Source organism: Geospiza fortis, unplaced genomic scaffold, assembly GCF_000277835.1.
Source record: "Geospiza fortis unplaced genomic scaffold, GeoFor_1.0 scaffold190, whole genome shotgun sequence".
Classification (NCBI taxonomy): domain Eukaryota; kingdom Metazoa; phylum Chordata; class Aves; order Passeriformes; family Thraupidae; genus Geospiza; species Geospiza fortis.
Window position 1 is genome coordinate 3,336,467 of NW_005054328.1, and position 14,738 is coordinate 3,351,204.

Below are 14,738 nucleotides of genomic sequence, written 5' to 3' on the forward strand. Positions count from 1 at the left end.
ACCTAGTGTTCCCTGATGTTGGCTGAAGAGTCCTGACAATTCAATCATTCAGCTCTTGAGCTGCTTCAAAAGTTCCCATGTACACTAGTATGAATTCCCATTTTTGTTTCATCAGATTCTATGAGGAAAATTTAATTACACAGCTTGTCGGGGAGAAATATTCTGAAGGAGGAAGCTGTACTGGATGTCTTGTGTTGCCTTGTTCTACATCAATGCCCAGGCTGCTCAGGGAAGCGGTAGAGTCACCATTCCTGGAGGCACTTAAAAGCATGTAAATGTGGCACTTGAGGACACGGATTAGTGGTGGACTTGGCACTGTTGAGTCAATGGCTGGACTTGATGATCTGAAAGGTCTTTCCCAATCTAATCAATTCTATGACTTAAGCATTCACATTCTGTGTTTGAAATTACCATTTGTGAAATGCAAGAAAGAACACTGTCATGAACTCCAACAGCTGACGTTCTCTGAAGTTTCTCTCAAATCTCACAGAAACATGAGGTAATTCTGAAACACAGGATTTCCATCTCCAGGACTGTCCCCAGAACTGGCCCATGCCACCCTGGGCTACAGCAGCCCAGGGACGCCAGCAGCCTGCAGCCACGCCCCATTCAAAACACACTGGTGCAAGTAAAGTTCAAGGTAACCTTATGGATCAGGGTCATATTGCTTTCCAACACCTGCCCAGGTCTATATAAGCACACGATGCCTCCCTGTGTGGCAGAAGGGCCCTCCCCTTCTGCTGACGCACAGCTCCAGACATGCTGCTTCCTGCCACAGGGAACTCTGACTGCATGGCCACCAAGATCCCTGCTGAGAAATGTGGGAAATGTCAGTGTGAGACACTCCATTCTAAAAGCATCCTGTACCAGATCCTTAACAAAGAGCATGGAAGTGAGACCAAGTGGCACCAGCAGCATTGCAGCCCTCACTGCTCTGCAAGAAGGAAATGCTGCCCTTGTTTGGACAGAAGAGTTGTCCTGAGAACACCAGAAGCCACATGCAGAAGAGCTTCTGAAGTGCTGTTGAAGACTTCAACTTTTATTAGAAACTTACCTTCTTTTTATCACATGCCTTGGGAGGATCAGTTTGTCCTCATACAACAGAACTGGGCTCCTCTTTTTGTCCTGGGCATGGCACAAGAAGGAGTGGATTTTGACCTGAGAGAGATTCCAGCCACCAGCTTATTGAAAAAAATCCTCCTCAATCAGTCTTCAACAGCTATGAATGAACTGGGCAGCTCATCAGCAGGAGCATCTTTCACAGAAGTTCAGAAGATGAAGAATTTATTGTGGAAATTCTGGGACCTGGACATAAGTGCAAAAGAATATGCCTATCTTAAAGGAATTATTCTATTTAATTCTGGTAAGTCCTCCCAGAAATTACACAAATTATTATGTGCCTAGAAAGATATTTGACATTTTTTATTTGCATAGAGAAAATGTTTTGTTTTACTCATTTCTATGAATATAGTTAAATGTTCTCAAAAACCTGTATTCCCTGATTTAACAGTTTTTCTGCCTGATGTGGTTTATTTTGGTTCCTTGGACATGTGCAGTATGTCACCCACTGTAAGCCAAAACAACCTCTATCTGACAAATTGTAAGTCATAAAGAATTGTGTAACTTCAATGACTTCCAGTTCAAAGGTGATACAGCAGCCTCACCCTCACGTCACAGCAAGGGACAGAGGGTACATGGGCACATGATGTGAGCTTTAGAAGTATTTTAGCAAAGGCTTCTTCAGTAACAAGAACACTGGAGAACATAACCATCTGATTTTCATCAGTGAGGAAAAAGGATGCTGTGTTGAGTTTACACAGCTTTTATGTATATTCATATAATTTAGTATCTCTACTTTCAAAACCTGGGACAGCAAACTAAGACTTCTGATTGCATCCTCTCACTTCTGATGCCAAGTTCAGGCTCCTTAGGAAGGAAGGTTGCCTCAGTCAGCACCATGGAGTGCGTGAGTCATTAAAAGCTGAGCTCTAAGCCCACCAAAGTAAATGGAAAGACTTATTGACTCCAGCCTGCTCTGGCTCAGATGCCCAGCTCCTTCCACAGCAATCACTGCTGCTGGCTGCACTGTCAGCAGTGTGCTGTACTTGGGACTGCACCAAAAGGATACTCAGATATTCCATTATATTTCTCGTGGTGGATGGTTTATAGGCTGTTCAAAGGCTGTGTGACTTTATAGTTGCTTCCAATGGGATTCTAATTCTGATTCTTGAGGTGTAATGTCATCCAGATGCTTGGTATTGCCTTGAGTGTCCGTGCTGCAGCAGCAAAGCAGAAGAGTTATTTTCAGTGCAAGCTTTTTTCACAATAAAATCAGGCTAAAAGAAACCACTGTTTATATCCAGGGGGATGATAAGAGGAGAAAGGCCTCATCTGCAGCAGCTTACACAGTTTAACTAACTGGCATTTTTATTGTCTCTGTGGGTAAAATGCAATATTCACTTAAGGAGAAACAGCAGTAGCAGGGTTATGTTCTGGATTTGTGCCTCCTAAAGGCCTGCTGCTTCCCCAGGGTGCTGTATGAGAGAGCCAGCAGCCCTCAATGCTGTCTGCAGACACATTCCACAGTTTCAGGAATGACACTCAGCTCTTAGCTGGGATGACCCTATTCCCTGGAATATTTCTCCATGAGCTGCAGAAGGCAGCCTGGAGAACATCAGTTAAGCTTAGACTCAGTTAAGCCTCCATATGAAACAGAGTCACCATGTAAGTCTGGGCTGAAACAGGTACTTAGGGCTTATACACAGCCCAAACCACCCTTTGCTGCAAACAAATCTGTACAGCTCTTGTTTCACAACTATTACTTTTAATAGTTTTTCAACACTTTCCACCAAACTCAGAAAATGTTTTCTGCATATTTGCAACACATTTTCAAACTTTTCAAGTTTTGGCTTGATGTTTGGCAAAATGCTACTATTTTTGCCAGCCTCAGTTCTAAAAGGCTTCCAGGAAGTCACCAGCAGTGACTAACGCTCTCTTGGATTATGAAGTACCTCATTACCACCCTTAATGTTTTACTTCTGTTGGGACCACCAAAACTGACCGAAGCAATGGGGAAGGGCCAGGACCAGAGTGACCCAGAGCTGGGTCATGAGCTGGAGTTCCACAGGACATCCAGGCATGCAGCTGTAGCAGCCACCTCTTGGATAAGAAGCATGACAACTATGCAAAGCTTTGCTTGTACCCTGAGTGATCTCTTGTGGCACAAACATTGTGCTTACTATGAATAGAAAAATCCCTTTGGCAAGAGGGTGGCAGGCAGCATGATGGAGCGTAGGTCCTCCTACAAGAATCACAGAATGCTTTGGGTTGGAAGGGACCCTAAAGATCATCTAATCCAACCCCCCTGCCATTGGGAGGGAAACCTTCCACTAGACCAGGTTCCTCCAAGCCCCATCCAGCCTGGCCTTCTGGCCAACTTCTGGGGATGTGGCATTCACAGCTTCTCTGGGCAAGCTGTTCCAACACCTCACCACTCTGACAGTAAAGGATTTCTGCCTACACATCTGACCTAAGCCTACCTACCTTCTTTCAGTTCAAGGCCATTTCCCCTTCTCCTATCATTATAGCCCCCTGTAAAAAGTCCCTGTCCAGCTTTCTTGTAAAGTCCATTTAGGTACTGGAAGGCTGCTCTAAGGTCTTTCCAAAGCCTTTTCTTCTCCAGGCTGAACACCCCCAACTCTGTCAGCCTGTGTTCCTAGGAGAGGTGCACCAGCCCTCTGATCATCTTCAGGGCCCCCCTCTGGAGTCATTCCAGCATGTCCATGTCCTTCTTATGCTGAGGGACCCAGAGCTGGAAGTAACAACAGAATCTGTGCAGCACCTCTGTGTGGGAGGCTCTGGCTGGGTTACTGATTGACCACATCTGGGCCAGCAAGAACCTGCAAAGAAGAAATTGTGCACCAGCCCCTGAGGGGAAACCAGCACCTTGCATCAATAGGATCCACACTCTTCAGAACATATTGGCATCCCCACTCTTCCCAGGGGAGCTTCGGCTGGGTGGCTTTGGAGCTGGCTCTGTATCTGTGGGTGAAGGGTCCAGCTGCAAGGCCTTCTCTACTTGGAGCCAGGCAATAAGTCAAAGGAAGGAGCAGGTAGGACTGTTGTGCCACACAGGAACAGCCCAGAGTGAGGTGAAAACATTTTTGTGTTTTTGACAGTTGTCTGAAGAGCAATTGGGACTGCACAGTGAAGATACAGGAACAGAGAAAAACAGTGCTGTTATTATATCAGTGCCATACACATACATATTTATGTACATATATATATATTCAAAAATTCCATCAAGGCTGTGACAGGGCTTCTGTTAAAGAAAAAAAAAGGATACTCTTAAGAGGTTTACAGTTCAGCGGGAAACATGTGTTTGACTGAATATTATTACAATGTATCTCAGAACAAGAAGTGTTTCATAATGTGTAAATTAAAACCAGTATTTGGTTACATAGAAAAGAAGACCAAATGGGGAAATTAAGCATATTTGAAGAGATATAAACTATTGCAACTTCATCCTGAATCCACAAAATCCTGACAATTTTCTTTCCATGAAAAATCTCACATTTGGAATCATCCTCACAGCTTGCAGCTGCTGGTAATCCTGGGGGAGATGATGACTTTTGCAAACACTTAATTTCTGGCTAGCCTGGTTGTAGGTTTGGCTGAGGCTTCTTCTCCTCTGGCCATGGTGTCTAGGAAGAAGAGAGTTTCGGAAGGCTGACAACAGTCAGCCAGTTACAGACTAAAGGAAACCCAGCCAAGTTGGTTTTGCCCTGGTACAGGGCACTAGGCAAGAATGCTGAACTTCCCACACTGAAATGAATGATACTGTGTGAAACACACCTGGTGTGAACTATTCAGATTCTATTCCAGGGAGGTATGGGGTCAGTCACAGTAAAAATTGCCAAATAATGCGTTCTACCCTCTGTCCAGACTGTAACAATTCTAGGAGAGAAAAGATATTCTTAGGGAGTCAGGACAGGAGGCAACAGGTTTCTGAGAGCTACGTGACAAGGCAATCCTTCCAGAGGCAAAGGATGAACATAGGGTGTCCTTAGCACTGAGTTCTGGCACCCACAAACACCCTCAGTGAGCCAGCAGGTCACATTTTATGGGAGGAATGTGATTGAGGATCATGACCATGACTCCATAGGGCAAAGACCTCTCCTTCAGACACTCCTCTTGCTGAGGCACTCCTCTTGCTCTTTTTAGACTGTAAATGAGAATACCTAGATAGTGTGGTGAACTACAGTGCCCCAGCTTAGTCTAGCAAGCAGAGGCAACAATAGGAAGGAGATGGGGCTGGGTGTACCGGAAACCTACATCTTCAGGTCACGAGCCTGCTCACTGCTCCAAACAATCAACTCCATCTCCTGGTGTTACCTAGGTAGGGTGGATTAGAGCTGGAATATTTTCACCTGCCCAGACTACTATCTCAGCATCATTTGGTGGGTAGACAGCACTACAAAACTCCTTCTCTCTCTGTACTAAGTCAAAATTACCTGCTGTTACCATTTCAAAGCTGGATTTTAATGTAATTGGCTAGATTCCAATGTGATTACAATGCTGCCCAATGAACATTCAAATTATTGAGCTAGACATACCTTCTTTTTCCAAAAGTATGTTTAGGAACTGTTTATTTTTTTTCTATGGAGAAAGTAGTTCTATAAGCCAGAAATCCAGACACCCATCATTACAAAAGACACAGAACAGAAATGTTTACTCAGGATTTGTTATTTTACTTTTTGTTTTGACAGAATGTCATGCCCTGAAATGTCTCCCTTATGTACAATCACTGCAGCAGGAAGCGCAGGAAGCCCTGATGGAGTTTATCTCAACAATGCTCCATGGAAGCCTCAGCAGGTTTGCTTCGATTCTTCAGCTAATCACGTCTCTTCGAGACATTGATGCAGATGCTATTGAAGAGCTCTTCTTCAGGCCCATCCTAGGAGAGGCCACTCTAAATGTACTACTTCTAGAAACCCTATATATCAAGCCAGACTGGCTTTGAAAACAGATGACATCTGAGCAATAAAATATTTAATTTTGAAGAGATGAGAGAATATTATGAGAATATTATAAAAAAAACATATTTCAAGCAAATCATTGATGCATATTTGTAAGCCATATATGCTTCAACATTTTAGAACTAAAAGCAGAGAAAATTAAGCATTTCATGATACTGTGTGCTTTAAAAACCCCTTAGTCTAAGTATTTAAAGATTGTCTAGGAGCACCAGCATACTTTCCAGTTGTGCTAGGTTCAACTGTATTATTTCTAGTGAGCATTTTTCCAGCTGTTCATACTTTATGCTTTTGGCTTTAAGGAACAGGGGCAATTGTAAATTTTATTCAGTTGAAGACAGATACATAAAAGGCTGGTCAATGGTAAAATCAGTATAAATCCTTCCTTTTCCTTGTCAGTCCCTGACCCCAGTCCCTTTTCTATTCCACTGAGAAGCCTAGTCCTTGGCTGTAACAGCTGCATGGAGCTCCCGCTTACTAACTGCTTTCTTATAGGCTCTTTTCTAAGTCTTGCAGCAAACTGTGGGTATTAAATCCCTCTCCCATTATTTACAAAGTCCTTCCCTCACTGAGGAACTAAACAGCATGAATCAAAAATTTGTTGACTGGATCAAAGCCGTTGTTCAGGATTGTTTCCAGAATGGGAATAACAAAGGCTGAAAGTTACTGTGTCATGCCATAAGCAGCAGAACTAATGTAGCCCAGTTTCCTACACATTTAAGACCTTTTCCCTTTAGCCCTGCCTGAACCCTTCTATAATTACCCTCACTTCCTTCCAAATAGATGTCAGATATTCCTTGGACAGCAGAAATGGTAAAATATGGTTTCCTACAGATGTGTACAATCTGTTCCTGCATCTCTCACTGCAAGAGTTCCGTGTTTCCACCTCCAAATGCACTATGGCATGCCCCAAAAATGTCTCTGTCTCCTACCCGTCTGGTTGGAGAAGAGGCAGCACGTGTTGGGGTGGGTGCCAAACGATGCGTGTGCTCACTGCCCATCTGTCAGGATGAAAAAAACATTGAGCTTATACTTCAGCTGCAACAGGGGAAGCTATTTGTATCCATTTCCTGCCCCACTCCTTTCGCAATGGTTTCCATGAAACTTAAGGGAATTAATTTCTGAGTTTTTTCAGTAGCGGATCCAGCTCCTGAGGGCTCACACTCACCAAATGAGGGCTGACAGAAAGTGGACAGACAGCACGACAGAGAGTATGACAGCTTAGAATTCCTTAGAATGTCAAGCTAAAGTCAAAGGAAAGAGAACTTGTAAAAAAAAATATATATATAAAATACATATATAAATGTAAAAATGCACATCAACAGAGATGGATGTTGAAAGGACTTCCAGAAGTCAAACAACTAAGGAAAAAAGAAGTTTAAATAATAAGAAGAGTTTAGTACCTATCTGTTTTGACAAAAGAACACACATTTTTCTCCCACTTCGTTAATCAAGGAGTAAATTGCAAAAATCAAGGGGAAGAAGCAAACCCCAACCAAGACAAACCAATTAAGCCCTTGAGTAGTAGTGATCACAGAAATAACAATTTCTGCAGTAAACACAACTCACCTTCCTGTGTCCCTAAACTAACTAAACCTTTCAGAACTGTGGATTTTTGGACTGATATTTTCTATGGAAAGCCCTCAGAGTAGAAGTTTTCAGTAGCTTTTCTTTCTTTAAAATGGTTCAATAGTACTGCCACAGATCTACAGTGCAGGGTAAGAGGATATTCCATGGTGAGCTGTTTGTGATGCTGAATGAAAACATTGGTTCCAGACATTTGTTTTTGTCTGTTCTTCTCAAGATTTAAGGAAGCAGAATACATCCAAAACTGGCATTTGTACATTTGGTATCTATAACATCACTTGTTAGCAGACATATGAGCTCAAACACCTCCCAAGTCCTGTAAGCTTCTACCTCTACTACAGGTGCTCCACTTGCACCCAGACAGTGCAGCACAGGCCGGGCTGGAAGGAGCAGGGCTCAGCTGGCCTTGCACATGCAGCAGCTTCTGCAATGGAAAAGGGAAGAAGGGCTATGCTCTCATCTCAATGCTCCCACTGCTGCATAGAGAGGGGAAGAAATACCCTCGGCTCAGTGGGAAGACTGAGGAATTTTGGAAAGAGGTAAAATGTACAGAAAATATGCATAATAAAAAATAGTCATGGGGGCTTAGAGAAAGGAGCAAAAAGGCCAAACAAAAAAAAAAGGGGGGGAAGAGAGGGACAGAAGCAGCTTATTAATAGAGCTCATTTTTCTATGTAGAGTCCAGCTTACCTTCATAAGTCAAAGACCTGCTCAATGACTCACCAACAACCTGAACCTAGGACATGGTTCATGATCCTATAGCCTGAATTTCGGGCTAATGAGAGCACACCAGACATTCTCTGCTCACAGTTTTATTATAAAAAATCTGTTCAAGGTCTTTGACTTTATCTACATATAGAACGGCTTCAAATCAGCTCTCCTTGAATTGGAGGGCTCGATGCCAACCAGTCCCATGGCTTGGCTCATCTGGAAGACAATGCTGTACTTGCTGATAATTCTTTTAGCCTGGTGTGAGTCTATGTAAATCTGTCTGAAAAGAGTGCCTAGTGCTCAACAGGGAAGATTGTGGTCAGCATCCTGGATTTTCAAGATGACTTCACCTTCTACCATGAAGGCAAATACCTGGCTTCAAATGGAACTCCCACAAGATCTGATACTCATGGATCTCATCTCACTGTGCTTGAATACAAGATTCTTCAGATGATCAACAGATTTTATCTTGGTATCCTGTTCAAAGGGGCTGATACCACTGTCTTGCTGAGGACAGAGTAAGAACCTGTATTTACTGTGTTTAAGCATCACATGAAGTTGGAAGCTGCGCAGGTACAAGAAACTGGCAGGAACAGGAGAGGTGAGGGATTGTGAGCAGAGGTCAGGAGCGAAAACAGGAGCTCAACCTGGAAACTGGAAAGGCACAGCACCAGACAGCCTTTAGAAGTCAATGGAAATAATGCATTGGAATGAAGAAGCAGAGACTGAAACAAACAGAATGCAAGAGAATGACAAGAGAAAATCCCTACTCCAGGAAAAAAAAAGAAAAAGAGAGAGAAAGAGGGAGAGACAGGGAGAGAGAAGCAATGAAGAAAGGTTTGTCACTACTTTATTTAGCTTCTGGGATTGAAAACAGAAGCACTGTTTCTCCAGCTGTGAAATCCACCAATGTGACGTGTGTATCCATCCCCCTCTAGCGCCCAGGAGACGACAGTATTGCCATCACCTAGAATGTGAGCTTAGCTGCTGGAAGCGTGCCAGATACAGCACCTACTGCTGCTGATGACCCAGGCAGAGCTTTCACTCAGGGACACCTCTCCTCTCCCCTTGCTGACTTGCTCAAAATAGTGTATGGTAATATTTTTAAATTGTTAGAAGAAATCTACATTTGCAAAATCAAGAATGAAAAAGTAAATTCAAATTGCTTGTGAAGCCTTACTCCAACCTCCTTCTGAATATGATCATAAACTCTTTTCATGACCTAATTGCAAACTCCTGTGGTTTTCCCTCAGGACTCCCTGCATTACTTGGGGCAAACAATAGCCTGTGTGTGCTGTGGGAATTTGTTATGACTGGGCAATGGAGGAGGCAGCTGTTGGCTAAGGCTCAGCTGCTTTTGTTGCAGCACCATCATTGCAGAACCTGAACTAAAATGGATCTGCAGTGCCAGAAACAATGCTCTTACAGTGAAATTGGTTGAATGACACATTACAGAGTGTGGGCGAGCCACATAAATTGAAGTGGCATTATTCCACTGTGGTATTGTCCCAGAAAAAAGCTGCTACTAACATTGTTAACTGGAGTACAAGGTTATAGTTTTTCACAGTGGCAAACACAAGACCTGGGAAAGGGCAGATTGCAGAAGTCAGAAAGATATCACAAGTAGCAATCCAGGTCACAACAGGCTGTGTCTCATGCTTCCAGAATGATATATAGTGCTGTAAGAAGTGAAAAATCAGTCTGTGCACACCTGAAGTGCAGGAGGCTTTCATCGACTCTAATCTAGGTGCTTTCATTCCTCCTTTGCAAAAAAAAAAGGGGTAATAATAATGCCTTCATTTTTTGACTCATCTTTGAAGATTTTAATCGGTGTTTGTAAAGAGCTAACAAATACTGTACTTGAGAACATGAGGGAATCCCACTGAAAATTAACAAATTCAGTGTTCTGTGCTAAATTGAGCAGCATGCAGTAAAGTAATGGAGAAGCCTACACACTACAGGGAAAGGATAAATTGAGAAGATACTGAAGATCAGGCTTTAGTAAGCAGCAAGTAAGGCAGTGATCTAGTAGCAAAAGTAACAATGACATTTCCAATGGTGGGATCCATCTTGCAAGAGAATCACTTGCACTCTCGCTAGACCACAGAGAGCGACATGCTCTGAGGGAGATATGCCTTCCTTCTCTCAGACACCTGTCTTAATTTTGGATGTATCACACCATGAAGTGCTTTACTTCTGCCTATCGGTACATCTAAGGAGCCCACCTGACCATTTGGGATTCACTGCCTAACTTTCACACAGTAAAAATGAGATTAATCCTACCTCTATGGCATATACTGAAGCGGTTTGGATCCATTTTACACCTGCAGTATTAACTTTAATGTCTTCTAATTAATGTCAGAAGCCTGCTTGGTTCTGCAGTCCTGACTATTACACAGTAGGACTTATGCTTTCAGCTAAACATGTATTTCTAATAACAAAAACCTGATACAGGCTTGGAAACAAACATAATTCTGTGATTTTATTCACTTGCCCATAAATGACTAAGAAGGCACACATAGGACATCACATTTACAAATCTACATCCTATCTATACTAATATTTCTATGGAGTTCTTTTTGCTTGGCGGGTTTTTTTTGTTTTTCCTGTGGAATGCCTTTCTTACCTCTTTTGTAGAAACAAAGGCAATTAATTCAAAATGTAAAATTTCACTTTCGCTAGAAAGCACTTGCAAGTCATAATCTCAGACATAATTTTATTTGCAGATAGGGCACGGGTATATGAAATGTGAAGTTCTTCACTTCATATTAATAGAGGCACACAAGGAAATATATGCTCCTTTTCTATCACAGGTCTGCTGATAAAAGCAGCCTGGATCAGGGGAAAAAATGGAGTCAAGTTTCTACAATAAATGCATAGTCTAAAAAAGCATAAATTCCTGTAATGACAAAAAAGGGTCTCGTTTAAGCCAGTGTTACTATTTGTGCATAAATCCTCAATCTTTCCCAGTAGGCTAGGAGAGAGGAGGGTGAGTCAGTAGTTTGGTTTTGCTTGGGCTTGTTATCAACTGTTGTCCTTATGAGATTGTGATTTTGAAAGTACAAGTTGTCATTCTTCCTGTGTTCTCTTTCTCTGCCTGGGGGGGTAGCAGAAATGTTGCAAGATGAAGCACTCCACATCTCACCTAAGATAAGAGCATCTTCATCAAAGGAAGACATAGCCACAGCTTTCTGCAAGTAATCTCATGAGCCAAGAATGCAAAACTGCAAGTAGCGTGGGAATGGTCCCATTCCAGTCACAGCGGAAACAGTACAACCCACGCACACTCATAACCATAGATTTTTACTAGGAGGGAAAAATGGAAATCTAGTGGGAAAAATAAAGGTCTTGTTTGTGCAGGTGACCACACAGTGAAGGGTCCAAAACTCTTTCCTTACCAGGATCTTATTAGCAATGGAAAGTAATCTGCCATACACCTGTAACAGACAAGTGTTTGCTTCCACATATTCAAACAGCAGTTGGTGCCTTGGAACATAACTTGATCCAGTAGATGGCTGTAGCCACTGCAGCATGAGCAGGGGGTTGCATGTCTGTTGAGGAGCAATGCAGCTCCTGGGAGCAAGACACAAAGTATGATGACAGACAAGGAAGGGATACTCTAACCAGGAGGAACAGAGCACCATCTCCACTGTGCAGCATTGTCTAGGAACTCAACACAACTGGGAGAGCCACCAAAGACGTAAGAGCAAGTTGCCATTCTTGGTGACATGGTACACACTGGTGGTGTATCAGACTAGTCTGCCACAAAACACCACATTGTCATATAAAAGCAACCATAGGGATGTTACACGTGGCTCCTGACCATGCTGCTGTGGCACCCTGGACTGGCACTTCTGGGATCTTGAGTCCCCTCAGTCCTGCTACATCACCCTGTACAGTCCCTGCATCCCTAATCTACAAAGTTTTCACACTCCTCTGAGGCACTGAACATGTGAGATCTGCACAGCCTTCTGAGGGTGTATGGATAGGTGTGGACTCCCTCGCCCACACTCCAAGTTAGGCGAAAGCAAGCCGGTTCAGATCTGAAAGTCATGTATTTGCACAGATTTAACAACTTGGGTACAGCCCTGGGCCACTCCAGCTACACAGATTCCAGAAGTGGGTGGCATCCAGTTGGCTTGGAAAGTGAGTGAGGCAAATGTGTGTCTGTCTGCACCTGTCCTGGTCAATACATATGAGTCAACAGCATCATTATTAGGAAAATAAGATTAAGGCAGGGACTAGGAAGGTCCACCTACAACATCCAATCTGGTCTCACTCATCATGGATATCGATATCAACTGTGTGTATGATTGCATCCCCAAATTTATCAAGCTCCACCTGAAGATAATCTAGGATGTGTTTGCATACCCTGTTCCTAATAGGACAGTACATAATGAGACAGAGCCTCCTGATCTGATGGTTAGGAATGTTCTAATTCTAGAACTTTCTAATTCCAGTTCTAGATTACTAACATTTTATAATATGCATCTTCTTTCTACTACTAGTATCAATTCAAATTGCTTTTCTCACTCAAGGTGTTGGATATCCAAAATGTTTGTAGACAACAGTGGTGTCCCCTATCCACCTGCCTCTGGCAGGTCCATCTGTCATCCCTACTCTGATAGTTTGCAGCTTCTGGTCCACATCTCGCTCTCTTGTTTTTGACTGGCCAGCTAACATTATACTAACTTGACCTCCCTGATGAAACTCTTTGATACAGAGGTGAATCTCGGATTTGCTTCCATCTGCTCTCCTTCAGGTGGAGGTAATTTTGTTTCCTGTTCTATGTCAGTATCACATAAGGCTTCATTGCTCCGTCTGAGACTCCACCTCTTAGCTATCTCAACTATATCTCCCTCTCCTCTGTTGCAACTGTCTTCCCTAATTTTCTCTTTTGCCATTCCATCATCTGCCTGACTTTTCATATCCCTTTCCATTATTGCAATTTCATTTCTCAATTTTTTCTTCTCTATCAGTTAGTCTTTTTTGTTTTACTTTTGCAACTGCATCCTTCTTCCTCTCTTACCCTTCAGGTAAGTTTCCTAGATCCCAGCCTTACAGAAAGGATGAAAATTCTCAGATCTCCTCCTACAAATTGCTACACAAGCCACCCTTGCTGTTTGTTTTGGGTAGGTAGAAAATTCCTTGCAAGAGTAATTTTTCCTTTGGTCTTGCCTGTAACAGTCTTTCACAAGAAGCTGAATGTGTGCAGTCGTAGGCAGTAGCTTTGACAATACATATGAAACCACCAGTAGGTCTTGTACTACCTCCTGGCACATTTGAAGCAAAACAACCCTAGGCATTCTTCTACTGCAATGTAAATCATTCCAGTATCTTCAGACCTGAGCAAAACCACTCCTGTTTTCTATCCCATCCTACTTCTTGCTATCACCTTTTCAGCATGCTAAGGAAAGTGTCCTAGGAAAGCATACTTCTTTCTTTCCACTAATCTCATTTCTGGGTGATGTGGGAAGCCTATCAGGAATACAGAGAATGTTGTTAGATAGCTTAAGTGTTCACACAGCCATCATATGCCTAGGAAATACACTGTTCTGCTGACCTCCAGAACATTTAGACTTCTCTAGCTAACTTGCTTCCACTGTGCTGCCTGAGATCCCTCTTTCAAAGGAAACTGTTTTCATTCGTTAATCTGAGTTAGTTATGACCAATGGTCTTGCATTGGGAAATATGTTTTAGTTTACTGAGGTCTCTTCAAAAGAAAGCACAGGAAAGTACAAATCTACAGTTTATTATATGTGCAGTTTAAGAAAAACAAAACCAAACTGTTTGGTGCTTTCTATAAAAAGGAGATGATACAGAACACCAATAGTTTGGGATTTTTGTTGAAGCGAGGGTAAGGGGATTGAGGCAGATGATTTTTCAAGTTCTGTTTTTTATTATATCCACATCAGAAAGTAGAGGGAAGATGCAAAGTCCTGCAAAGGGGGCTAAACTTTGTCCTCTTGGACACAGATAAGAAGAAATCAAAAAGGTGGTTGTGCCCACTCTTGCAAACAACTGTAAATTCTAAGTAGAGTCCAGGGAGACAGCTTGTTTAGGTCCTTACATTCTCAAAATGTGACAATATCTCAGAATATATTTATCCTCTTCTTGAGCAGACTTTCAGATCTGATTGTACAACAATGAAAGCACCAAAGGTACAAAAAGAAATATTCAGCATTTTGGCTCAGCTGAGTAAGCAACTCTTGACATTTCTGATAAAACTGTAAAGAACAACATAAGGAAAACAGGCTGATAACTTATAAATATATATAAATAATGTTTCCTAGCTTCAGGCATATGTTAACCCACATTTGAATTATGCAGACTGGAAGGACCTCTCCTTTGTGGAGATGCAAATACTTCGTACTAATTATCTGTGGTTTTAAAAACACAAAGCAC

The 14,738-nt window shown here is 42.4% G+C and overlaps 1 protein-coding gene across 1 annotated transcript; it reads left to right on the forward strand.

The window, feature by feature from the left end:
* Positions 1 to 326: 326 nt before the first annotated feature.
* NR0B2 (nuclear receptor subfamily 0 group B member 2) lies at positions 327 to 6,022 on the forward strand. The gene is given in 3 exon segments (XM_005421211.2): positions 327 to 499; positions 723 to 1,363; positions 5,769 to 6,022. Coding segments are annotated over 3 exon segments (1,068 nt in total).
* The last annotated feature ends 8,716 nt before the right edge of the window (positions 6,023 to 14,738 follow it).